General features: G+C 43.1%; 1 protein-coding gene across 1 annotated transcript in view; it reads left to right on the top strand.

Moving 5' to 3' along the window:
- ARHGAP25 (Rho GTPase activating protein 25) overlaps nucleotides 1–26038 on the top strand; it is an 89235-nt gene that overhangs the window by 14800 nt on the left and 48397 nt on the right. Inside the window, exon 2 of the mRNA XM_033125336.1 lies at nucleotides 24175–24371. Within this exon, the coding sequence (XP_032981227.1) occupies nucleotides 24175–24371 (197 nt within the window). The remainder of the gene's footprint in view (nucleotides 1–24174; nucleotides 24372–26038) is intronic.

The following is a 26038-nucleotide window of genomic DNA, read 5'->3' as shown; positions in this document are numbered from 1 at the left end:
AGCAATGAAGTCAGTTAAGGCCAACGTATGTTTTTTGTTGTCCTTATTAGGGTTGAGCAACAGTTTGGTCTAGAGAGGCAGTTCTGACTTTCTTGTGGAGAAGGAAGTCGGACTTTCAGTTTCTGAGGTTAATTTGGAACAGCATGTGGGTGACTGAGTATCAGCTATTCTTGAGCAAGTTCAGGACCTCAGTCAAAGTCTTCTTGATGGCGGAGACTAAAGTGTTGTCAGAGTTCCTTCACTTCAGACTCAGGGGACTGCAGGTGCATGTTCATCAGCCTGCTTCCCCTCCACCTCTTCTCTTTAACATTGGTTTTATCTTTAGCATCCAGGGAGTTCCTAATCCAGGCGCAAAGTAGCTTTACTCAGGAAATACAAATACAAAAGTTATACATCAGTGTTGTTGGATGAGCAGTTAGAAGTGGAAAGCTAAGATAAGAGGTGAGGAGCAAGACAGAGGACGCATGGAAGAAAGACAGAGGGAGTGAGACAGAGGCACTCAGATGGAGAGGGCTGGGAAAAGGAGGAGGAACAAGTGGAGAGTGTGAGGTAGGTAGAAGAGGAGCCTCCATGTAGGTGTGCAGTTTGGGAGGATACTCTTCAAAGCCTTACAAGTTGACTTTCACCAGCCACCCATCAGCAGTCAAATTGAGCTTATCAGCCACGTGTTCAGAATGTAAGTACGCCCTTAGGCAATTATCGATGACACAGCAGGCTGTGATTGTTACTCTGGACTATGTTACTCAAGTGTCATTCTACGTTTTCTCTCTTTGGAGAGACTGGAAAGCTGAAATCCAGGATTTCTCAGACTCTCTTGCAGCTAGGATTCTAGAAATAGATTACATTCCTCCAGTTAGATTCACTCATATGAAATCTGGAAAGTGGAAGTAAAGTGCAGGCATCTTCCTGTGGCTCCTTTCTGGCTCTTGCTCCTGGCGTGCAAACTCGGAGCACATGAGGCATCTGGGCAGCACAGCTCCAGTGTCCACTCTCCAATGTCCTGGGCATGAGGATAGTGGCAACAGCCACTGTGCTGGGGTCTTATTTGTGGTATTTCCCCAATGATGGCTTCCCAGGTGGTAACTCCCTGAGGGAATCAGGTCTGTATTGCTGTGGGAGGTGTTCTAGGGACTTAGCACCTACTCCTTCAGCTCCTCCAAATATTTCATAAGTTTATTAACCACCTACGATAACAATAATTCTTGTAATAATAATAATAATAATAATAATAATAATAATAATAATCCTTATAATCCTAATAAGATCATAATCCTTGTAAGGTAGTTTCTACTTCCTACACTAAACTCTGATGAATATATTGGCTTATGTCACCATTGCAAAGTTTGCGTGCAACTCTTATCTTCTCCACTTGGAATGGCCCATTTTATAGACTCCTTCACCAGTGTCTCTGACACCATTGGCACCTCAGCAGTCAGTTAATGCCTGGGCAAATTGTAACCCTCAGGGACACACTTCCGCTGTTCAAATATTCCACAAGAATTTCACCAACCAGGAGGAATATCTCCTACAATAACTCTAGCTAGCACTTCCGTGGGTCCTTCAAAGAGACAGAGTCATCAGTCCAGTGGCCTTTCATCTCTAGTTTCTAGTTGTCTTTCTCCATGCACCCCCTTTATTGTCCACTCCTCCCTGCTCTATCATGTTGCCAAGATCTCCTTCTCAGGGCTGTCTGTATAGATGTGTGACCTGTGCATTCACACAGGGACCCAAACTCAGAAAGGGCTGGAGTTCGGTTTAATGCTTTGCTGTCACCATCTTGAAAGTCAATAATTTTTGCCCAAGGGGACCCATATTTTCATTTTGCAATGAAAATATCATCTACAAATTATGTAGATGACCTGAACAAAGTTCTCCCACCTTGTATCCCAAGAACTGGGTCATTATTGAGCTAGTCCTTGACTTCAGGACCTTTTTCTACTATAAATAGTGCACACCAGACCTATTAATTCTATCTCCTACCTCTATCTCAAATCTGGCCACTTGTCTTAACTCCATTTCAGGTCCAGATTACACTGCAAGCCTCCTAACCATTGCCCAGCCTTCAGTTTTCATGGTCTTTTACTTAGTCTCTGCCAGTTTCCCAGTCCCTGCGTGTAGGGATAGTTTCACCGATCAGAACAATCTCTCCAGGACTCAAGGGAATTATGCGAAGTTGGCATGAGGTTCCTGAACTGAACCTCCCTTACCCCCCTTCTAAACCATTGATTGTTCAACTTGACTGACATCTGGGGAGGATTTTAAAAACTCTGCTGCTTAGACTCCACTCCAGAGATACTGGTTTAAGTGGCAAGGGGTGTAGTCTAGGTATTTGCATTTTTATAAGCTCCCAAGTGACCAGATATGCAGCAAACCTGGAGATCTGCTGCCCTGAGTGCTGCCACAGCAGAATGGCAACTCCTGTGTCAAGTTGGAAAGGGGACCAGAAACAGTGATTCCTGAAATGTTTGGTGTTGTGTTACTTCATTTTCATTGTTTTGAGTTTTGAAATTTTTTCTTCTCTAGTAATGTACATTAAAGCATTCTTTATATTCCAGAGTACAGCTTTGAGTAATGTACAACAGTCCATGAGGTGAAAAAAAAAATAATGTTTTAGTATGTTGCTGAAATCAAAGGGTGAAAGTTTTTTTGCTTATGACATGTGTGTGTGGGGGAGGGGACACTAACAATAGCTATTGATGCTGGAAAAAGGGAAGTTTCATCCTTTGTCTCCCAGCAAGTCCAGGTGACACTTATTTCACCTGATCTAAACATGAATTGCTTATCGAGTATTCTAGAAGGACTTGCTTTGGGAATAATATTGCAGAATCCAAAACTTGTAGACCACTTCCAATTCTCTCAATAATTTTCACCTGCACACAGAGTCTCATTCCATCCCCAAAGTTTAAGGACGCTTGTCCTTATTCAGAGCCCAGAGAAGATGCAGGACTTGCTTATGCTTGCTCGGTGAGTCGGGGTGCTGACCTAATCCCAGCCAGTCTTTTCACTCCCAACTCAAGCCTCACTGCTGGTCCGCCAGGCCTCTGGACAGGAACTCGGAGGGGTATGGGGAGGGCCAGGAAAATTTCAGGTGTGTAAAACAAGAACCCGATATTAAGGGTGAAGAGAGAGGGTGTAGGATACACAGCACGGACACATATGGCTAAAGAGCCACATGGGCATTTGGCACATTTTAGAGGATAGGAAGGGCCTTATTATCCTCCGATTAGTATAGCTTTCCTCTTCCTTCTTTCCCGCCCACCCCTGCCATCTTTCCTTTCTATTCCTAATGACTTCAGAGCAGTTTATGATTATCCATACAATACCCAACTAGCACCTATATCAGGTCAACTTCAGTATCCTTCCAGTTTGTGCCCTGGATTGGCTTCCGTTAGCCCACAACCCTCCTGAGGTTGTACAAAAAATGATATGTGTACGCGCAGATCCTCAAAAGGGTCTGCAATCTTATAACGGTTAAATCCTCTCGTTGATGTTCCCAAGCAGAGAAAAACCCCTCAGTAAGGAACCGTCTGATAATTAGCCCAGATGTAATGTAATAGGCATTTGGCGCCTGTTCTCCGTCCCGCCTCTCCTGCCCCAAAGTATTTTCTGGGTGTTGTGTGTAGAGAGATGTGGAGGAAAAGATAAGGCTGAGTAAGGAAACGTCCCATGGTTCCCTAGTCCACAGTCTTTTTCTGGTCTAGTCTTCCTGGCCAGAGCTTATGCGATGATGAGAACTAGCTGGGAAATTCCTGGAACTGCTTCTTATTGCTGAGCTGCAATGCAGGTCCTGGCCAACTGTGGGACCGCCTCCTGTTCCTTGAGGTGTAAACTGAAGCAGACCGGGGCCACCAGATGGCAGCACATCAGCAGGGGCTGGGATGGCTTGGTTGGCGCAGCCAGACTTCTGGAACTGCTCTGGCAAGCTGAGCAAGTTCATGGCCGCCATCACATTAGCTTCAAAATAATGTGACCGTGTGGGTATAATAGATGATTGAATTTTGGATCCCACTTATTGTGTTAGGGTAGGGATTTATTGTGCTTTCTATCATCTCACTTGGTCTTTATATCATAAAGGGGAAGCGGAAAAATTACCTTCCATACCCTGACAGCTCTAAAGGGGTACAACTTGATACTGCTGGAAAGAAGCAAAACTTATTAACTCATGAAATCAGCCTTGCAAAGTATGGAGCATAAGTTATGGTTCCATTTGTACTGTAGCAGTGTAAATATTGCAAACTGTTCTTCAAGGTAGAAAGGAAAAAAAAAGAGAAAGATTATGAATTCCATTTCAAGGAGGGACTTGCCATTTCTGCTTCCGGGTGACCTGAGGTCCACAGTTACTTGTTTAATGGTAAGCTTCTAGAAGATGGGTGGTGTTATTATCACTTTACAGATAAATGTAATGGGCCTCTTTGGGTCTGTTCCCCCCAGTTCCTCCTCTGAGTGCTCCCAGCCCAGTCTCCATGGGTGGCCACAGGCTTGGCCCCTGTAACCCTTCCGCTTTGGACAGAGCTGACTGGAGTATGCTCAACATCTGACTGAAGCTGCTATCTTCTTTTCTCCCAGTCTGAGCTTTATAGAGAATAGGCATTTGGAACTGAACCCTACAAATCATAGGTCACTGAGAGGAAGACCCTTAAACTCTACTAAGAGCTCAAAACTTGCAAACTCTACCTTGATTTCTACTCATTCTGAGCCATGATTTTTTTCAAAGCTTTCTTAGAGTTTTTTGAGATAATATGTTATCCTTAAAAATAATTATACACACATGCAGACTCATTATCTCTATATGCACGTGTGTGTCTACATCAGGGTTTCTCAACCTCAGCACTATGGCCATTTGGGGCCCAGCAATTCTTTGTTGTTGGAGGTAGTCCTGTGCATTGTAGGGTATTTAGCAGCACCCCTGGACTCTACCCACTTAATGTCAGTAGCAGCCCTTCCACTATAACAACCAAAAATATCTTTAGACATTGCCAAATGTTCCCCTGGGATAGGGAAGTAAGACCATTCTCAGTTGAGAACCACTCATCTATTTATCTATCTATCTATCTATCTATCTATCTATCTATCTATCTATCTATCATCTATGTATCTACCTATCTTTCTACCTATCCAACTATCTACATTAAACCAGCTTGATTCAGAATCTGTTTCATGCCAAAAATTGTTGACTCAGACAATGAGAAAACAGGGAAAAATTACATGAACTGCCCAAGTACGAACACAGCAAGTTATCAGCAGAACCAGGCCTGGGTATTAGGTCTCTTGAATACCACCCAGTGGGCTTCCTACTGCTGTCCACAAGAGAACTCCTTTGCGGGGTCTCTAACCGCCCTGACTTGCCAACACTGTGCTATCCCTTGTGCTAAAACCCAGTGCCACTGGAATTAGAAGATTGTGTTTATGGAAGGAAACACCCTTGGCTATATTCCCTTATTTGTTTGGGACACCAAAATGAATAATCTGGATGAGGAGCAGGGTTGGACTTTTTCACAGGAGTGTGGGCTTGTTGTTGGGGATGGCATGCCCTTGGCCTGCGCTAGTGCCCATCACAGGGACACCCTCAGCTAACTCTGGGGTCCTGCTCCCTTATAATCTGGGGAGATTTAGCTTGATATGCTGGTCCTCCCCCACATTCTCACGTTTTCTGAGGCCACAGACCTCACCTAAGTCACTGTAGGCTGGTAGGTGTCACTTTTGTACCATTCAGAACTTGCGTAAGCTATGGAAACTTTTGAAGGTCAGGACAAGATGAGACCATCACCCAGTTCTGTGTAACAAATGTGTAATAAATGTGAGCAGATGAAAAAAAAATATTTTGAAATGGAAATCTAGTAAAATTCAGTCAGTTTGATCTGCAGTTATATGAGTTCTGGCAGATGCATAGAGTCATGTGACAACCATCACACTCAAGATACAAGACAGTTCATCACTGTAAGGAATTTCCTTCTACTGTCTCTTTGTTTGTCAACCTCTCTTCACCAGCCCTAACCCTGGGCCACACATCTGTTCTCCGAACCTTCAGCTTTGTTTATTCCAAAACATCATATAAATGGAATCATACAATACATAACCTTTGGAGTCTGATTTCTTTTACTCAGCAGAATGCATTTGAGATCTATCCATGTTTCTGCTTGTATCAATATTTTTGTTCTGTTTATTTGCTAACTAGTATTACAGTTTTGCTTTATGTTTTCTTAATGACTAATGACATTTAGCATCTTTTCACTTGGTGAAGTGTCTGTTCAAATATTTTGCCTATTTTAAAAATCAGTTTGTTTGTTTTCTTATTGTTGCGTTTTGAGAGTTCTTTATATATTCTGAATACAATTCCTTTGTCCGATATCTGATTTGGAAATATTTTCTTCCAATCTGTGGCTTGCTTGTCATTCTCTTAGTGTCTTTCATAGAGTAAAAAGTTTTTATTTTGATAAAGTATAATATTTTTCTTTTGTAGATTGCATTTTTTTATGTGAAGAGTTGTTTTTGATAATCCCAACCCAGGATACTCTATGGATATCAAGTGTTTCATGAATGTTACAGACTCTTTGAGCCTCTTATTCAGCTCTTGCCTGCAATAGTTTGCAAATATTTTCTTTCATTTTTCCTCTGCAGCACTGCCCACGTGAACACACCCACACACTTAAGCATTACAAACACAGATTTCCTGTGTCACTGTGAACGCTCAGCCTCCCTTTCCAGGCCTCCTCCCAAAGATGACAATAGTCACATTTTCCAAAGTGTTTTTTTATCATGCAGGGCAAAGAGCTGAAAGATTAGAATAGTCAGTGCAATTTGTATGGCTGAACACTCCAGAATGTGATTCTGGATCCTCTTTCTCAAAATTCTGCAAATAGAAATAGCATTCTGGAAACTCATCTCCTCAAAAATACATTTGTCCCTGGTATCACAAAACTCATGCTCTATGTCAATGGAACTTAATGTTCAAGTCAATGAATCAGGTTTTCTATTTGTATTTTGGAACATCTTCCTGTATGTTAAAAGGAAGAGATGCTTTCAGGAGCTGCTCTTAAATCTGGGTACAGCCCCCTCTCACTTCTCTTAGGTTTGATTTGAAGTCAGCCATTTCACAATTGGAACAATAAAAAATGCCAGGAAGAAAAGGAGAGAGGGAAAAGGCAGAGTTGAAGGAGAACAAATATGATTCTTGAGCACATGAAGTAAATCCTTACCATGTTTCCCCAAAAATAAAGCCTAACCGGAAAATAAGCACTAGCATGATTTTTCAGGATACTCATAATATAAAATAAGCCCTAAAGCATCTTTTGGAGCAAAAATTAATATAAGACCCAGTCTTATTTTGGGGAAAATACGGTAGGGCTTATTTTATATTACGAGCATCCTGAAAAATCGTTCTAGGGCTTATTTTCCGGTTAGTTCTTATTTTCAGGGAAACGGTATTTCCATTTTTTATTTCACATTAAAATATTACTATTTCTTTTCTAAATGTGCCCCATGCCAGTTTATTATAAGATAGGTCAGTTATTTTATGTTTGATGAATCTCCATTTAGTGCACATACTGAGTTTAGTGAAATTATTCCACTAAAACAAAACCCAACCCAAACATTGCATGTTCTTTTTCACCTTGAAAGGGTCTCTTATGCTATAAGATGTGCCAGGCCAGAGGCACATCTCAGAATTGGGAGTGAATTCTGTGTGTCACGGTATCAGTCACAGAGTCACCCATTCGTGGTTCCCCTTCTTCCACTTCCTGTTTGTCCATCTGTGCTTCCTGCTTCTTCAGCTTCTGCACCCAGGACTTCAATGTTTAATTTGTTCTTTAGTGAGCATTGGCTAAATGCAAACACAAGGATAGCGAAAAAAGAAAGAAGAATGATGTTCTTCTAATTCTTCTCTGAGCAGCAAGAGACTTGGGGTGGAGGCTGTGAGAACCGTCAAGGGGTTGTCAACCACAAAGAGACATATCAGGGCAGGGTCTGTCTTTGACCTCAAGAAAGCCCAGGTCAGACAGAGGCACTACGGTTGCTCACGGATGCATACACACTAAATCCTAACATTTTTGCGAGGACCTTGGGCGATAAAAGGGAAACCCCCTAAAGCATTTTTTTTCAGACAGCTGATATATTTGACAGCTCCGAAGAGGAAACAGAACTGCAGGATGTCAGCAGCAGATTCGTAGAGGAAATCCTGCATTCTGCACAACCTCACTCAAATGCTGTGAAACACGTTCTGAAGTGAATAGAAACACTGGTGGTAAACGACATAATTTTATGACGAAGTAAATTCTCAATAATTTCCCACAAGTCAGTAATTCTAAGCAAGCCATTGACGTTGATTATTTTTTCTATTTCATGATGTTTCATAAAATTTAGAATGATTTCTTCTGTCAAACCATAACAATTTTTAACAGCATTGCAAAATGTCACAGCAATGAAACCTTTCTCACATTCCACAGCCCTCTATTTTATGATACAGTAGAAGTGTCAGAAATTTTCTGCCGTGTCGTTTTTTGTTTCTTTGAAGTATCTCACCTGGACTTCATCATTTCTCCTTACACTGCTAAAACACCAAACACTTGGCCTGATTCCTAAGAACCTATGATTTTTCTAATTTTCAGTCGTTGAATTTTCAGGAACATAGAGTGTCCTCTCAATTCCCTCCTACTGGTTTGAGATAGACATTCTTTTTTTTTTTCAATTAAAGTTTATTGGGGTGACAATTGTTAGTAAAGTTACATAGATTTCAGGTGTACAATTCTGTATTACATCATCTATAAATCCCATTGTGTGTTCACCACCCAGAGTCAGTTCTCCTTCCATCACCATATATTGGATCCCCTTTACCCTCATCTACCACACCCCTCCCCCCTTACCCTCTGGTAACCACTAAACTATTGTCTGTGTCTATGAGTTTTTGTTTCTCATTTGTTTGTCTTGTTTTTTTTAGTTTTTGGTTTATATACCACATATCAGTGAAATCATAAGGTTCTCTGCTTTTTCTGTCTGACTTGTTTCGCTTAGCATTATACTCTCAAGATCCATCCATGTTGTCACACCTGGGCCTATTTCATCTTTTCTTACTGCTAAATAGTATTCCATTGTGTATATATACCACAATTTCTTTATCCATTCATCTATCGAAGGACATTTTGGTTGTTTCCATGTCTTGACCACCGTAAACAAAGCTGCAATGAACATTGGAGCACACTTGGAGATAGACATTCTTAACACCTAAGAAAGTATTCTTCTATTCTTGATAATTAATTTTCTAATATGAATCAATATTGAACTTTATCAAATGTACACTTACAATCTTTTGAAAACATAGGGCATTTTAGTTCTTTTACTTATTGATGTACTAAACCATTTAATAGTTTTCCTAATATTAAAATATCCTTGCATTCTGGGAGTATTCTAGACACTTGGGAGAAATCAGTGATGAAACAGAGGCAAATCTCCAACTTTGTGCTTTGTAGGGTCTATTTAAAATGGTCCTTATCAAAGGAAATAGGAATTATTCCTCATTTTTCTATACAGACTGTTCAGTTCCTCACTGCTTCCATTGTGAGTTTCTTTTGTGTGTATGTGGCAACTAAACATACATAGTTCTCAGTTTTTCTTTTTACAGCTTTATTGAGGTACACTTTATATGCCATAGAATTATTGCAAGTGTACAATTCAATGATTTTAGTAAATTTATAGCATCATGCACCAATCAGCACAATGAAGTTCTGAAACACTTTCATCATCCTAGAAAGTTCCCTCCTGCCCATTTGCAGTCAATCCCTGCTCTCTTCCTCAGACCCAGGCAACCACTGATCTGCTTTCTGTTTCTATAACATTGCCATTTCTGGGTGTTTCTTATATAATGAATAGTAATACACTGTCCTTTGCATTCAACATGATGTTTTTGAGGTTCATCGTGTTGTAGCATGTGTCAGTACTTCATTCCCTTTTATTTCGGGGTAGTGTCGCATTGCATGGCTATACCGCATGGTGTTTACCCATCCATCAGCTGATGGACTCAGGATTGTTTCCATGTTGACCATTATGAATAATGCTAGTGTGAACATTTGCATATGAGAAATTTCGTGGACATGTGTTTTCACTTCTCACGAGTAGATTCCCAGAAGTGGGATTGCTGAGTGGTATGGTAAGCTTATGTGTAACTTTTTAAAAAGTATTCAGTTTGGGGAGTATCTCCCCCTCTGTTCACGAAGAGTTTCTTAGTTTTTCCTTCGTTTTGAGGTAGCCCCAGGTTAGTTGGAAAAGTGCCCCCTACCTTCGCTGGTACGGTGACTCGTTTAGGAGCCGGCAGGGCCACCATTTTTTCTCTGGCCGGACTTTCAGCACTTGGGGTAAGCTGGAAATCACATGCCCAGCCAGGCCTCTGTTCTGTGAGAAGTGGCTGTTGGCGACCCATCTGTTCCTCGTCTCTAGGGCTGCTGTTCCTTTCTAGGAACTGGTGCAGATTCTTCTTGGGACACAACCTTTTCTGGGGCAGCTGTTCCTCACATACACTGAATTATCAGTTGGTCAACTCTTTTCTCAGTCCAGCCCTGCCCATCGTACATCTTCCAGAAATCCTCCTCCCAACAAATAGCATCCTTCTTTACTTTTACTTTCATTTCACATTTCTTTATTATTTATTATTATTATTATTATTACTACTACTGAATTAATTATTTGGTCATTTCAATGGAAATTTGGAAATGGGACTGTTACACCATGAGGTCATACTGCCAGGAATTCCAGGTGGTTATTCCTCCATGGGCACCCTCACGTCTCCCTCTCCTGCTCCCTCCAGCAGCCACACTGTCCTTTTTCTTTCCCTAACACCAGCTCTTTCGTAGCCCCAAAAAACATGTTCAGGTTCTGTGGTTTCTGTGATGTTTTGACTGACAGCTCCAAGCTATACTGACCCCTTCTTACTCTGAGAGCTCTTTTATTTTCTTTCCCAAATAAAGATTCCCTCATGTCTGCTTCCCTTTCTCTAATTGTATACTCTGCATACATTATGATATTAGTAGAAACTGCTAATATACAGAGAACAGAAGAATTTGGAGGGGCTGAGAAGGACCTTAGCAAGCATCTTCTTCAACAACCTCATTTTATATATGTAGAAACTAAGCGCTGGAGAACTTATTTTTGTTCATGACACTAATAATAAGTAAATCTATTCCTACTTTCTATTTCATAAAAGACATTTATATATATTGTATCCTGCTGGCACACAATTCCATCAGGCAAAAGAGGATGATTTGCCCAAGATAACAGAGGTAGCTCCTGAAATGCTCTATTTCAAAACTTTTGGACTTCTCTTTGGTTTAGATTCTATAAATTCTTCCTAAGATTGGGACAGTTTCTCCTCAGTGATTTCTTCTTTCTTGACTCACTTGAAGTCTTAAAATTTTTAGATTGGGAGACTTGGCCATATAGGTCATTGAACAGAAAACTGACATAGAGCTTTTACAAATAACTTTTGTTTTCTTTATAAAAAATGACAGCAAATAAAGATGTAAAAATTATCCATAATCCTACCTCTCTGGAAAACAACCAGTCTGGGGTGAATCTTGCCATTATGTTTTTCTTTGCTACACCACGTATGTATTGTGCTTCTTCTGTAACAATATGTATGTGTATGTGTAGTTTTTTCTCACAAAATGGAGTCACCCTGTATATACTATTTTGAAATCAGCAATTTTTAATCTAAATACATAAATTCAATGTGTTCCCATGCCATTATAATCTAATAAAACATCATCTCTAAGGCACATATTATTTTACTTTATGGCATAGCATCCTTCATTCAACCAATTCCATGTTGTTGGACATTTAATTGTTTATACTTTTTACACAATAAATGTAACAGTGAGTACCCTTATAAAGAAACTTAATTACATACATTATTATCTCTTTACCTAAATTACTAGAAGACCTCCTTGGATGAAAGGGCATGGATGTGTTTGCAGTTTTTCATATATAGTCTGATTCAGAGCTGGAGGGATATATCCAGAAGATGATGTCTCCGTAATACTTGGGAGCTGAAGTATTACTCCAGAATAAATCAGCCATGTAGCCTATTGAGCCATCAATGTTTGAATAATAGTTACAGTGGCTTTTGTCTTTGTACCTCTTACCCCGTGTTATTACTGGGACCTCTCAGGGCATCTTCTTTGGGCTGATGTTACAATTCACAAGCACTCTATCCAGGAGTATGTCAAACCATCTTGTTTGATTAAAATCAGCCAGATTATGTCTTTCACCAAATCCATTTTTCTTAATCAATTAAATGAATGCATCTCTAGAGGCATTTGTTTTTTGTATAGAACTGGAGTCCTGCCTAGTTGGCAAATTAAGTTAGACACGTTGCAACTAAAATAGGATTATCACACAAAGTAGTTGCCTGAAAGATGTTTTATAGGTCAATCAAAAAAAATTAGATTGGGAAATGCCTTCAAGATGCTTTATTTACATCCTTTTATTTTACAAATGAGGAAATGAAGGCTCAGAAAGGCCAAGAGAATCCCGCAGCTGGTTTGTGTCTGATCTAACTTGAACCTGGATCTCTTGGGGCCCAATCAGATACACCTTTCACTGTACCATCCTGCCTCTCTGCCACAGGGCCAGGGTAGCTGGTGGTCTACCAAGTGCTGGCGGTTTACCATGCAGCAGTGGTAACCTACGGACTGTCACTTCCTCCAACTTCTGTCAGTGCAAACACTGATAATCAGTCACTCCCTTCTTTCCAGTGCTAGGCCTTGGATTCCTCAGACATTACACCCAGTCAAAAGGAAATGTCATGGAAGACAGAGCCTCTTGGCCTTCCTTGCAGCAGCTGTTTTTCAAGGTGGGGCTGTCCACTCCTCCTTTCCCTACCCTGAGGAATTACACACACACACACACACACACACACACACACACACAAACACACACACACACACACACACACACACACACACACACACACACACCATCACCATCAACAAATCTTTGAATAAAAGTTGACTTTACAGGAAATACTATCCATGACTGGAAGCCTGAGGAGTCTCTCCGTTCTTCCCCTTCATTAACTGATAAAATGACAGTGCAGGGGAAATGGAGGGGCAGGATCTGTCCTGGAAGGAATGTGTACGTGTGTGGTATAGCATCTGCATAGTATCATTCCGCTGTGCTCAGAGGAATAACTAACAGGTCTGGAAATGCAGGCCTGGGAAAATGAGCAAGTTGAAGTTCAGGGCGATAGCTGATGTGTGAAAAAAAAAAACAAACCCTAAAAGAATCTATTTTTAAAAGCCTAATAGAATGTTGAAAAAGAGTTTTTATGACTCACACATTTCAAACACCAACATAGAGAATAAGTATAATGACCCCCCCATTTATATCTATTATTGAAATTTAGCAATTATCAAGATTTTGTCAATTTGCTTTGCTTTTTCCTTTGTCCTTTTCTTTGCTGAGATATTTTAAGGCAAATCCAAGACACTATGTAACTTTGTTCCTCATGCTTAAGCATGCATCTTGAAAAATAGGGACATTTTGTTTTTAACCACATTGCCTGATTACTCCTAATAAAACTAATAATTTATTGGTATCATCTATCCTCTATCCATAATCTAATTGCCTCAGTATTTAATAGAATCTTTTTATTGGGTTGTACAATAAGAGAAACATTATGATTTGTGTGTTAAGCCCATGCACTGCAAGAATTGTTCATTGCTCACACTCTTAGTAGCATTGTAAGATTAAAGATCACTATCTCTGAAAACCAGTGACAGCCCTAGGGACAGCCTGGAGTGACATCTGTAGGGTGGGTAATGACTTGTAACCTCGTCAAGGCCCAGTGCTTGGTCATGGGGCCAGTTCCTGAGCATTGCCCTGGCTGGCTCATTGCTGGGAAAGGCTGGGGACACAGAATTCATTCGGGCTTATAAAATACAAATATTTCAAGGATTCCAGGACGCTATTTATTTATGATTGCTAGTGACTAAGCAAAACCTTTTCACTAGAACAAATGACTAGCTTTGGCAATGAAAGGGTCAGTACTCCTCCTAAGGCTTTAGCACACCACAGTCCTGTGTGACGCCAAGTCCTTCCTTAACACTGGTGTCTGGGAAGCAGTTAGCTTTGATGCACCGTTCAACAACCACACTGGCCACCCAGGGTGCATTTACCGGCCCAGTTGCCAAATCTCCATTTCACCTTGAGCTGAGGAAGAGGCAGCCCCAGGCAGTGTTCAGGAGGAAGCATTCACAATTCTGTAAGTTTCTGGTTATTATGCTTGGCTTCCTGTTATGCAAAGATAGGCAGAGGGGGCCAGTGAAGTGTTGCAACCAAGAGAGACATACACCCACAAGGAGCAACTGCCCTGGAAAGTCCTAAGAAACATGAAAGCTCCAAACCTGCACCCCAGAGGCACCCTAGGTCCAAGAATTGTCCAGAGTGCAGAAGACCCTGCAAGCCTAAGAAGAAACAGAAAGCCAGTTTTCGCTCTCCCTTCCTTCCTCCCTGTCTCCACCCCCTCATCTTCTCTCTCTTTCTTTGTTTTTCTCTCTCTCTCTCTCCTTCATGTTGTTACTGAGACCACATTTTTACCTTTTCCTGCAAAAGACATAGCCAAATGGGAAAGACATGTCTTTCCCAAAGCAGACTCTGCTCTTTTAGGTTGAAATACTCACTGGTCAAACAATGTAAGACATTCCCCAAGTTATAGAATATGGGAAAATGAAATCTGCATAATTCCTGCATTTGGAGGCAGGCAATCAGGGAACGACTCAGCTATTTCTTTGAATTAGGTTAGTAAATTTATCTCATGGGCGAGTGTCCTGGGGAAGCCTGTGTGATTTACTCCCGGGTGCACAGAACCAGCCCCTTTGCTGTCCTTAGTCCTACAGTGTGTTGCCCTTGGCAAGGGACAAGTTTTTCCCAAAGTTAAAAATGAAACTTAGAAATAAAAACAAACTCCAGGACAGCGATCACAGGATAAATTTAACCTAAAGCCTAAATACCAGGTTTCGAAGGTAGAAAGACTCTAAAAGTTCCCCACCACCCTGAATGACGGGTGCTTTAAAATGGAGGGCAGCTGGCCTTGGAGAAACAAAAAAAGGGATAAAGAAAGAAAGGTTGGAAGTTCTGAAGTTAAAAAAACAAAAACACCACACCTAATTTTCATCAATGAGGGCCATCTTCCCATAGCGTGATAACTGGACAGACCGAGGATTTGCATGTGTGTGGTGTGTGGGGGACAGTGTGTGTGTGTCTGTGTGCAGGGTGTGACGACAGGCCTACTGTTTCACGCAGTTCTCCAGCAGCTCCCTTCTCAGCTGTGCTGGGGTGCCAGCTGCCAGCTGCCGTGTGACCTGAGCCCTGGGCCTTAGCCTCAGGTTAGTTCTATGTTCCTCCCTCCCACGCCATGACCACATTGGGCTTTGGTCAGCATCCTTAGGTCTCTTCAAATGACCTTAGGCAGAGAGTTGATAAGACATGGCAGGACCACCTAGTATGTTCATTTTCCGTTGGGTGTCAGCACAACCTCCGTGATGGGCTTGAGGTTTCAGTGCCATTGCTTTGTCACTTTTCTTTCCAAGGCCTGCTGAGCCTTGCAGAACGTACATTGAATAGAAAAAAGTAGCACAAAGTTGTCTATGCATAAATGAAGGCAGCATGGGTGGAGGCTGCGGCAGGGGTCTCATGCGATAGATTAAGAATATTGGCTCTGTTCCCTTTCCAGAGGAAGAGGGGCGCCGTCTCTCCTTCATTGTCTAACCCTGTGAGTTATTACACATTGATTCTCAATGTAGATGCCTCTCTGCCGCGAAGATGCATGCTTTTCTGATGTCTGTATGGCTTAGGTATGGATATTGGGATTTGAAGTCAGATCTCTAGCCATGTAGCTGGGACGCATCATTTATCTTCTCTGAGCTTCATTTTGTCATCTGTAAACGAGGATGACAATAGGGTGCTTACCACAAAGAGTTAACCTGGGTGTTAAGTGAAACTAAACTTGTAAAGTGTTTGCATTGTGGTTGACACTTGGTAAATACTCTGATGTATAAATACATTGATGTGTACCATTATGAACAATAATTATATCAGGAATCATGTTTTCTACTGGCCACTCTGCTAAAGTGGGCAAAAGTAAACATATCTAGAAATCCCACAAATAGGTAAACTGGTCAATATTTGTTGCAAATATAAAATCCTGATAGTGCCTTACATTTCATTGAAAGTGTTTATTTTATTCACTCAACAAATATTCAACTGGCCAGATGCTCCTGTAGGAGGTGTGGTTAGACTGGTGAAGAAAATCTGTAAAAATCCCGCTTTCTGATGGTTGAGCTTCCATTCTACCTTCTTCATCAGTGGTATTCTCTTCCCTTTCTGATTTTACCAGAAAGAAAGTCTCAGCTAGATGTTAATCTCTCCTTAATACTTTGTGGTTCATGATTGATTACTAATCCCCCGCTTTTAAACAAGGAGAACATGACAGGACTCAGACCCATCATGAAACAGGGCTGCGACCGAGTCAGCCATCGGCAACAGGGGGCGGTGGAATGCATTTTTGTGTGCCAGAGTGCACAGTAAATATTTGAAATCCCACAGGTCCTGAGTTCACTAAGAGGGTTTCCTCTATTTTTCAAACCCTGCCCATTACCTAACACCATGCCCTGTAGATCGGAAATGTCCCATACATTTTTCTGATTCATTAATTAAAGGGATAAGAAAGACAACTTTCTTTGTTAAAGAGAACCCATTTTATGAATCTATTATTTGAACATTGTTTTCTTTCCATGTAATGCGCATGTGTTCTCTCTCTCTCTCTCTCTCTCTCTCTCTCTCTCTCTCTCTCTCTCTCTCTCTCACACACACACACACACACACACACACAGTTCCTTCCTCTCTTCATTCCTTCCAATTAACTTTTCTGAGCCAGACACTGGAGGGTCCTTAGGATACTGAAAAGAATAAGGACTTCCACAGGGTTTGGGGTTGGAGGGGCTCAGGGAAGGCAGCCTTCTCCATCCCCTCATTCGATGCAAACTGGCTGAGTGTTTACCATGCACCAGGAACTGTGTTGCGTTCTGGGATATACGATCAACCGCCACAACCCTGCTCCCAATAGCTCGTTGACCCCGGAAGCAGGGAAGCAAGTCAGAGAACAAGGTGGTTGAACAGGTAGGGAGTCACGTACTGGGCATGATGAGATGGGAGGGTGTACTGAGAGTTTTAGACTTCCCCAGAGTTCTGGTATTGTCAGGTAAAGCCTGTGGATTAAGAAGTTGGGGCGGGGGGAGAGGTGCAAGGGGAAGCCAGGACATTTGAGTGACATGGACATCTCAGATCTGAAAAGTAACACAATAGATGTTCAGAAACCAAAGAAAAGGATGAGCACAGAAAACATTATTAGCACGAAGGGGAAGCATTTTTGACTTGAGGCTATGGAGATAGATACAAGACAGAAAAGATTACTATTTTCCTGGGGACTTGAAAGCGAGCTTGCACTAGGTCTAAGTATGGAAGAAAGAAAGTGCAGCAAGAAAACCCATTATCCCCAAGAGTTTGGGGTTGGAGCAGGGGACTGCTGCCTCGAAGGGGAATGAAAGGAGACAGTCTGTCATACTGTGCCCAGCAAAGACACAGGGTCAATTCTTGTCCATTCACGCTCCTGGGACAGAAGCTGTCCTTGGGGAGCAGATGGTGCCTTTGGGTGGAGAAATAGGCTCCTCTGTCTCTGTGTGGATGGATGGAGCCACACACCAGAGTAACATTTTGATGAGAGGAGCACCAGCTGAGTTTCAGCCCTACTCACCCTTTCTGCCGAGACCCTTGTACACTGCATACTTACACAACCCTCCATGTTCTGCAAGAGGTCATGTCACGTAGGATGTAAAGCACCACTCAAAAACAAGAGGTCCTTTTAAAAGAAGGGTTCAAGTTTCTGATCTCAGTTTTCTCTCTTAGAAAGATATGTTTGACTCCCAAGGTGAGCTGAAGTCACAGTGGCCTCAGAAATAAACATCTTCAGGCTTTTATTGTATGAAGGAATAAACACCTTCAAGCTTTTATTGTATGGCTGCAGTTTATAAGGTGCTGGAGCTATAAAAAGGTTTTTAAGGGCAAGGACCAAGTCTAAACGCTCAGCCAGTGTGCATCGAATGAGAGGATGGAGAAGGCTGCCTTCCCTGAGCCCCTCCAACCCCAAACCTTGTGGAAATCCTTGCCTCCCACTGCTCCTCGTGCAGCCAGTGGCTGAGGTCTGGTGGACTGTGTCCCAACCGCCTCTCCTATTCATCCTTTTCCCACTGCCACCATCCTAATTCAGGCCTCTGGATTTGCACCTGGAATATTGTACAACGTCCAACTAGTCTTTCTTTTATCCTTTTCTTTCTCCCTTTTCCTCCTTTCATCACTTCCCTCTTTCATTTCTTCTTTCTTTTCTCGTTTAACATAAAATCGAGTCCATAGTATGATAATAATGCAAATAATAATTGCCTCCATTTAATGGCTATGTTCTAAGAGGCAGACATTGGCTGGGGCCTGTGCACTTTTCATTATTAATCCTTATAGGATGGCCACCCCACCAAGTACATATTATTATCACAGTTTCACAGCGGAGGAAACTGACCCTCAGACAGAACGGCTGCATGTGTAGAAGCCCGTGCCATCTGCTACTTCACCCCACCTGCTCTTTGTCAGGCACTGTGTTAGGCGCTGGGTACACAAGGATGAACAAGGCCAAAGCATCAAGGCACAGCCCCCGTCTTAGAGCACTATGGAGACGGTTGCAGAGTAAGAAAAAGGACCAGGTAGAAAGATAAGAGCTTTGATGGGCATTTGTCCCCAGTTAAGGAGAAACAAAGCCCAAGAAGTGACTGAGTCTAGCTGGGCTGAGAAAGGTTCTCCTGGGAGGTATGGCCTGAAATATGTCTTGAAGGTTGAACAAGTTTTCCAAGAGATTGAATTGGGAGTGAGTGGGGATGGGTAGGGAGAATATTCCATCAGAGGGAATAGTATATCATCAAAGATAAAGTGCCAGATGGGTATGGAGAAAGAGCAGGAAAGGCAGTAGGAAAACCACAAAGGACTCTGAACCCTGTGGTAGGACGTCACCTTCATCTTTCAGAATGAAGGTGTTGGAGGGTCATCCGAGGCTTTTAGGCAGGAGAGTAACATCAGATTTGTGTCCATAAACAATGTCATTCATGGACTGAAGGTGAGTCTGGTAGGAGGGAGATAGGTCAGGGACCTACTGTATAAATCCAAGGAGAGGATAGACGGGTGCCCAAAACCAGGTGGGTGTAGAAAGGAAGGCTAGATCAGGGAGAGACAGAGTTGTTGATTGTGATGACCGCAGGAACGGGGCAGCTTTCTGATCTGGTTGGTTGGCTGGGAAAAGGTCATTCACAACACATCATAGAGACCAGAGGAGATAAAGGAGACTTGGGTATGTTTGTTGGTGCAAAGCAGGAGAACGATGGGAGATGAGGAAGTGGGAGGTAAGTTTGACTTGTCGCATGGTGACCTTGAGATTACCAGTGAGGTACATGCCGGCAGTTGACTAGATGGGTCTGTAGCTCACCAGAGGGTTTCCGGGTTAAAGCCATATAAATTCTACTCTCTGTTTAAGTTCATTTAAACATGGTTCCCAGACTAATGCTCAGATCAACATATTGAGAAAATACCTTCAGTGGTTCCCCAAGGTTTGAATGAACTATTCCTACCTCACCCAAACATTCAGAGCCATCTAAAATGTAATCTAAACTGAGGCAAAGTTGAGAGCAGAAATATCTCAAAAATAGACCCTAGAAGATTTTGTGATTATTCTGAGGGGTTGTGGTCAGAAGATGGGAAAATGAAGAAAGGAAGTGATAACGCTTCCCAAGCTGACCTGTTTATACTTCCTTCTTTAATTTTCTCTTGCTCCAACTTGGGGCAAAAAAGAGCTAACTTTTACTGTGGAAACAGCATCCCTGGGAATGTGCACTTCTTCCATTTCTGGCGCCCTTACTCAACCGCAGACTAAAATTCAGCATGTGCAGTACAATTATATAACTTGTCTGTATTTTGTCATGGGCCTCCCTTACTAAGGTACATGAAGTACCCTATTACCTCTCAGACAAAATTGAACTTCTCACTCTTCCACTTGAAGCCACTTTTTCTCTGGGTCCTTCAACTTGATTTCTCTATTTGATGAAATGTTTCCCCACCTTTATGGCCTATTTTGTCCCATGCTTAATAATGATAACACTCAGATTCCAGAAAGTGCTGAACGATAGAACTTTCTGGGATGATGGATGTGTTCTCTATCCGTATTGCCCAATAGTCTAGCCAGGAGCCACATGGAGCTACTGAGCACTTGAAATGTGGCTGGTGTGACTAAGGAACTGAATTTAACTTATTTTAATTCATTTTCATGTACATAACCACTCACAGCAAGTGGCTACTGTATTAGACACCATGATGCTAGGGGCTACTCTTTCTCTCTCTAGTAAAGGGTGGGTTTCTGATTTCATGAGACCCACATTTCCTCCTTCCCCAGAGTGTTCTGTAAATACTTAGAAACTGCCTTCCAACTTCCCAACTTCCCATCTTGCCTCCCTGGTCTGCCTGCAGCCCCCTCTCCAGCTCACAGCCTGAAATCCTTCCTGAAAGGCTGGGAGGCAATGATTAGCTCACAAGTGAAGCTCATCAAGGTTATTATTTTCATTATGAGGAACAGCTCCATTAATAGTAACAGATTTCTTTGTTTACTTTATCCGGGAACAAGTCACACCCACAAAGAAGAGAGGTCATTCAAAGGAACTAACAAGGAAAGTTAGTCAAAACCAAGTGAAACTCAAGGCCCACCAGGCTTTCTGCAGTGATATCTGAGTTACCTCACGATGCGCCTGGCTGATGAGCAATGCTGAGGGACAAGGTGGGAGCTGGCTGTGACATGGGACACAGAGTTCGCCTGCTTAGTCAGTCACGGGCTCATGAGAGCCCCAGCTGTCATCCATGTTTGGGTCTAATTTCAGCAGTACGGAGGTTTGTACTGAGTCATCCACACACTAACTTATAACACATGACCCAGTGGTCATAGTCATGCCGCCTACGCTGGTGATGATAACAGGCACTCGAGAAACACTAGGTGGATGTATGGGTTAACAGTATCATTTCCTGAATATAAAACACGGTGAGTGAAGGCCTTGGCCGTATGCAGACAGACAAGGTGGCTGCCTACGTGCCACAGGGGCATCTAAACTCCTCTTGGCCAGGTCAGAAAACATTGGATCCCCATACCTACCCCTGCCTTTGCCAGACCATTCAGCCATGCACAGATACTTCCAAGGGGAGGTTTTGGTTTTTGTGTTCTTGCTTTTTCCCCAACAGAACACAAAACATTTCCCAGAATGAACCATAGATTAGTATCCCAGCAACTGTGCTGAGTTAATGCTCTTTAATCTATGGCGTCTTTTTGGCTCCTGCTGCCCCCATCCCACTTCTTCAAAGCTGTTGGACACTTCAGTTTCTCTGATCTCCTACAGTGGTTCTCACTATTTCTGGGGGTCTGGGGAAGTGGGGGGGCTAGCTCATGAGACCTGAGTCCCTATAACCACCAGGTGGCACCTGCCTATTTCCCTCTTCTCCTGAGGCTGAGTGAAGACTCCTCCTATGTCCTTGCTAGGAGGGGGGTCCTCCCTCCCATGTCTGATACGACTTCTGCTGCATGGTCACAAAAGTCACACCGGGCTGGGTGACACAGAGGCTACTCAGGTGGGGAGAGTCCCCATGCATCTGCCAGGCTTCCTCACTCTTTCATTTTCTCCGGAGATCGTGTGTGTGAACCATTCTTTTCATCTCTGCCTACAACTTGCCCTCTTTATAGGATACAAGTCTTTGCAAGTTACATTCTCTGACCTAGAGAGACACAGAGCTTTATACAGCTCTTCAAATTCCCTCCTCCCATCGTATTCCTGCCAAAACCCTGCTAACATTCCTTCAGATCTTCTTCACAGTCTTAGAGTAAGTGACCAGCCCCACTGTCCTGTGAGTTATAGATACAAGAGGTCTTGAAGAGAGCAGTTAACTAAGGAGCAAGAGATAAGAAAATTTTACCCGGGGTGCAGGACACACGGATGTATAGCAAACCCTTAATAAGCATACTGCCAAACTGTAGTCAAAATGTGAAGTTACTTGTTACTACAGCTGAGTATGTACTGTTATGATGACGTCTGTCTAACAGGAGATTGGATCAAGTATGTCTTGCCCCCAGGTGTACAATATAATATGACCTCTCCAGTCCCTGGTGGGAGGTAAGGGGTGACCGCAAGCTGGCACCTGGGAATGAGTGTATGTGACAGGAACAGACACGTAAGGGAGTGCAGTTAGGGCAGAGTCCTCTTCAGACATTAATACAGGGTTGGAGGGTGACACACACAAATAGGGTGATAACTCTGGATAGACAGAGGATGCCAAAAAACAAAAAAGGATACACATTTTAAGAAAGGAAAAAAAACTATTAAAACTATAATGATGTATAATAACAAAAGATGACGACAAGTCACATTTGACTTCTGCAATTACAAGAGGTGCTCAAAGTGGTTACCATCAGCATCTAGATACTTTTGATTATGGCAAACTACTGCTTAAGCAACGTTGACCAAAGTGCCCACCTGTATACATTTTTTTGGCACCTCCAGTAGTTAGAGTCAATGCCATATAAAATTCTGATGTTGGAATGTATGCCATGGACATAAAGTTTGAAAACCACACGTCTAGAAGGACATAGAAAGAAAAGAATCAAAAGCAATGGGAAAAGTTATCAATTCAATACACTAAAGATAGGAATGAAGATAGAAAGCTTGGTGATAGCGCAACATTTTGAAATAAAGATGGAATCTCCATGCTGGCAGTAGTAAGTCAAGTCATCTGTTGATAAAATTTGTGAGTCACATTTGCTTTCCTTAGACCAGGGACTGTGCTAAGTGGTTTGTGTATGTTAGCTTCTTTTATTTACACAACAATTCCATAGAGTAGGTAGTATTATTATCCTAGTTTAACAATCGAGGACACTGAGGCTTAGAGAAATTGCATAAAGGACCCAGGGTCAAAGTGCCAGGAAAGGAAGAAACTATCTCTAACCAGGTGGGATGCAATGGGAGAGAGTGGAGGTGGCTTAGTTCAACTACGTGGTGAATTCTGGGGAGCGTCAAAAGCTGAATAAAGGGATGATAAAATGGAGACTTCCTCCAGCAAAGAGAGGAATGCAGACACAGGACTGGCAAATGTGAAGAGAGTAGTCCTGGATGCGAGTGACCACGGAGAAAAGCTCTGGACACCTGGCCCCGATCCAATGGCGGGACGAACTCGTGTAAAAACAAAAGCCAACTACACAGTGCAGTGATTCGAGGGGTCTGGATTAATATTCTGCTTCTGCGTTCTGGCAGATTTCTTTTCCTTTCAAATGCTTGTGTGCTGTGAGCCACATGAGAGGGACAACCTGACTGAAACGGTCTAGGAAAACGGCCACAGGAAGGTCCTTAGTCCAGTATAAATGGCTGTAAACACTCCTAGCAGGCGGGGGCCAGAACGGCCCTCAATGACACGCCACAGGAAAATTCAGGAGGAGTCAGCTTCCTGCATGCTGGCTGCGTGGACAGGGGCCAGGGGTGCAGGGGGTCTGTGAGGGCAGGACTCTATTTGAGGGTGAGGTCATGGCGGACGCATCAGCTCCTCCTCGCGTGAAGAATGCCCGGCCGCTTCCTGAGCCTCCGCAGCTGCATCGGACGCACCCTGAACCCTCAGAGCGCGGCATTATTTTCTCCTCTCTTTTGTCAGATACTGACTCCCACGCAGGAAAAAGGAAGCACCTTTTGTCAGATGCTGTGGCCACTTCCTCTTCAGAAGGCTCCAGCCAATCTTTCACTTTGCAGAATGAGGGGGCCGACCCCAGCGGCCGGACTGCCTGCGCCCTGGGCTGCTGGCTCCTGCCTCCGTCTAGATCTCGGTTCGGCCTCATCCGGAGCCGGCCTCTCGCTGGGTCATGGGGGACTTTCTCTGATACGGATCTGGACCTGTGAGCCGGACTTGGCTGGGGCCCCACCCGCTGCTCAGCCCCTTCGGGGGTTCCTCTCGCACCTCTCCGCCCACTCTTTGCACACTGCTTCACATCCCTCAGTCAGTCTGCCTGTTTGTTCCTCTCCATAGCTCGGTCAAGGAGCGTTATGACCGGCGAGCAGATGGCCTTTCACCAGTCGTCCACCCCCAACCCGCTGGAAAGGCCTATCAAGATGGGCTGGCTGAAGAAGCAGAGGTCCATTGTGAAAAACTGGCAGCAGAGGTACTTTGTGCTGAGGGCACAGCAGCTCTACTACTACAAGGACGAAGAAGACATGAAGCCACAGGTACTGGCTGGGCCCTCTGTCCCCATTACTAGTTCTCTGTCTCTCTCTCTGTCTCTCTCTCTCTATCCAGGCATGCAGGAGGTGGGTGTGGAGCCCAGCTAGATGGCATACAAACTCACAGGGGCCTTCTTACTTGAACTAGACTCACACCCATTTGAGAAGAGGTCACTCTCTTCTTTTCACTATTTTCTAGATATATAACCCAAATTGCAAAGATGACAGTGTGATCCTCCTCCAGGAAGCCCCGAGATGAACATTGTGGAGCTTCCTAAACGCAGCTTTAAGTCAAGGCTGGCGACGTGGTCTTGAGGGTGACACTGAGTGTGAAGGCACAGAGAGAGATAGTGGATTTGGTTATAGGAAAAGTGATTTGGGGCTTCCATGTATTTGTTTAATCAATATTTATTGAGCATCTACTATATGCCAGACACTGTTCTGGGTACTTGAAATAACCCAGTGAGTAAAACAGATAAAAATCCCTGGCATGTAGAACTGCGAAGATGGGTGGAAAGGCAGAGAATAAACAAAATATATAAGGAAAGTTATATGGTTTATTAGAAAATGACGTGTTCTATAAGTAAAAATAGAATGAGTTAAAGGGGGGTCAAGTGTTTGGGGAAGGTGTTACAATTTTTAAAAGGGTCGTCAGAATGATTTGATGAAGAGGGTAACATTTGAGCAAAGACTAAGGAGGAAAGACAAGTAATCAAGGGGATCTCTGGGGAAAGAAAACTGTAGGCAGAAGGCACAGCCAGTGCAAAGGCCCTGAGGTGGAACATGTCTGATGTCCATGAGGAATAGCAAGGATGCCAGTGTAGGAGAAGCAGAGCTAAGGAATGAGAGAATCAGAGGGGAGGATGAGGTCAGAGAGCTGGGGGTGGTTGTGGAAGGTTGGAGAACAGATAGCAAAGGGCATCGCAGGCCACTCAAGTCATTTGAGTGTTTACTCTAAGGGTGATGGAGACATTCCCAGGAGAAAGGGAACATTCTTTAACGTATGTTGTAAAACGATGTCTCTGTCTTCTGTATTCAAAAATAGATGCAGGACTGGAGGGAGGAGGCACGAGGGTAATCTAGATGAGAGGTTATGATGTTTAGAATCTCAGTGTGCTGGAGGAAAATGAACAGATTCCTCATATACTTTAGAGGACAGCAGACAGGATTTCCCGATGTAGTGGACGGGACTAGAGAGGGTTTTGATCTTAAATCTTGGGCCCAAGTCTTTTTTCCCTGCGTCAGTGATTCCTCACAGCCATCTTGGTACACCAGAGTGCGATGGAGACTGTTAACAATTCCCCTGGGGCCCCAGGTATTAAACTCTGTGTCTCAGGACAACTAGTCACACTATCTAGACCTCATGTCTTTGGAGGTAGAAGAGTGGACGTGGCCAGAAGGAACTTATTAGGGAAGACAGATTCTAGAACCTTCTGGGGTCAGAAAAAAAGCCCCAAGAAGGTTGAGGATATTGGGGGTGCATGGCAGGGTATATAAAGAAAGGAGACAGTCATTTTGGAAGAGACCAGTTCTCTTTAAGGCAGACTCGAGGATCCGTGAGGTGTCGGCAGCATCTGGTAAAGCAGGCCCTCTACTTAGAGCTGTGAGTGTCTGTCACTGCAAAGGCTGCAGAAGGGCCAGAGACCCCACCACAGATGGGGTTCTTGGTCAGT

Source organism: Rhinolophus ferrumequinum, chromosome 13, assembly GCF_004115265.2.
Source record: "Rhinolophus ferrumequinum isolate MPI-CBG mRhiFer1 chromosome 13, mRhiFer1_v1.p, whole genome shotgun sequence".
Taxonomy (NCBI): domain Eukaryota; kingdom Metazoa; phylum Chordata; class Mammalia; order Chiroptera; family Rhinolophidae; genus Rhinolophus; species Rhinolophus ferrumequinum.
The sequence above is the reverse complement of the archived record's forward strand: the minus strand, read 5'-3'. Positions and strand labels throughout refer to the sequence as shown.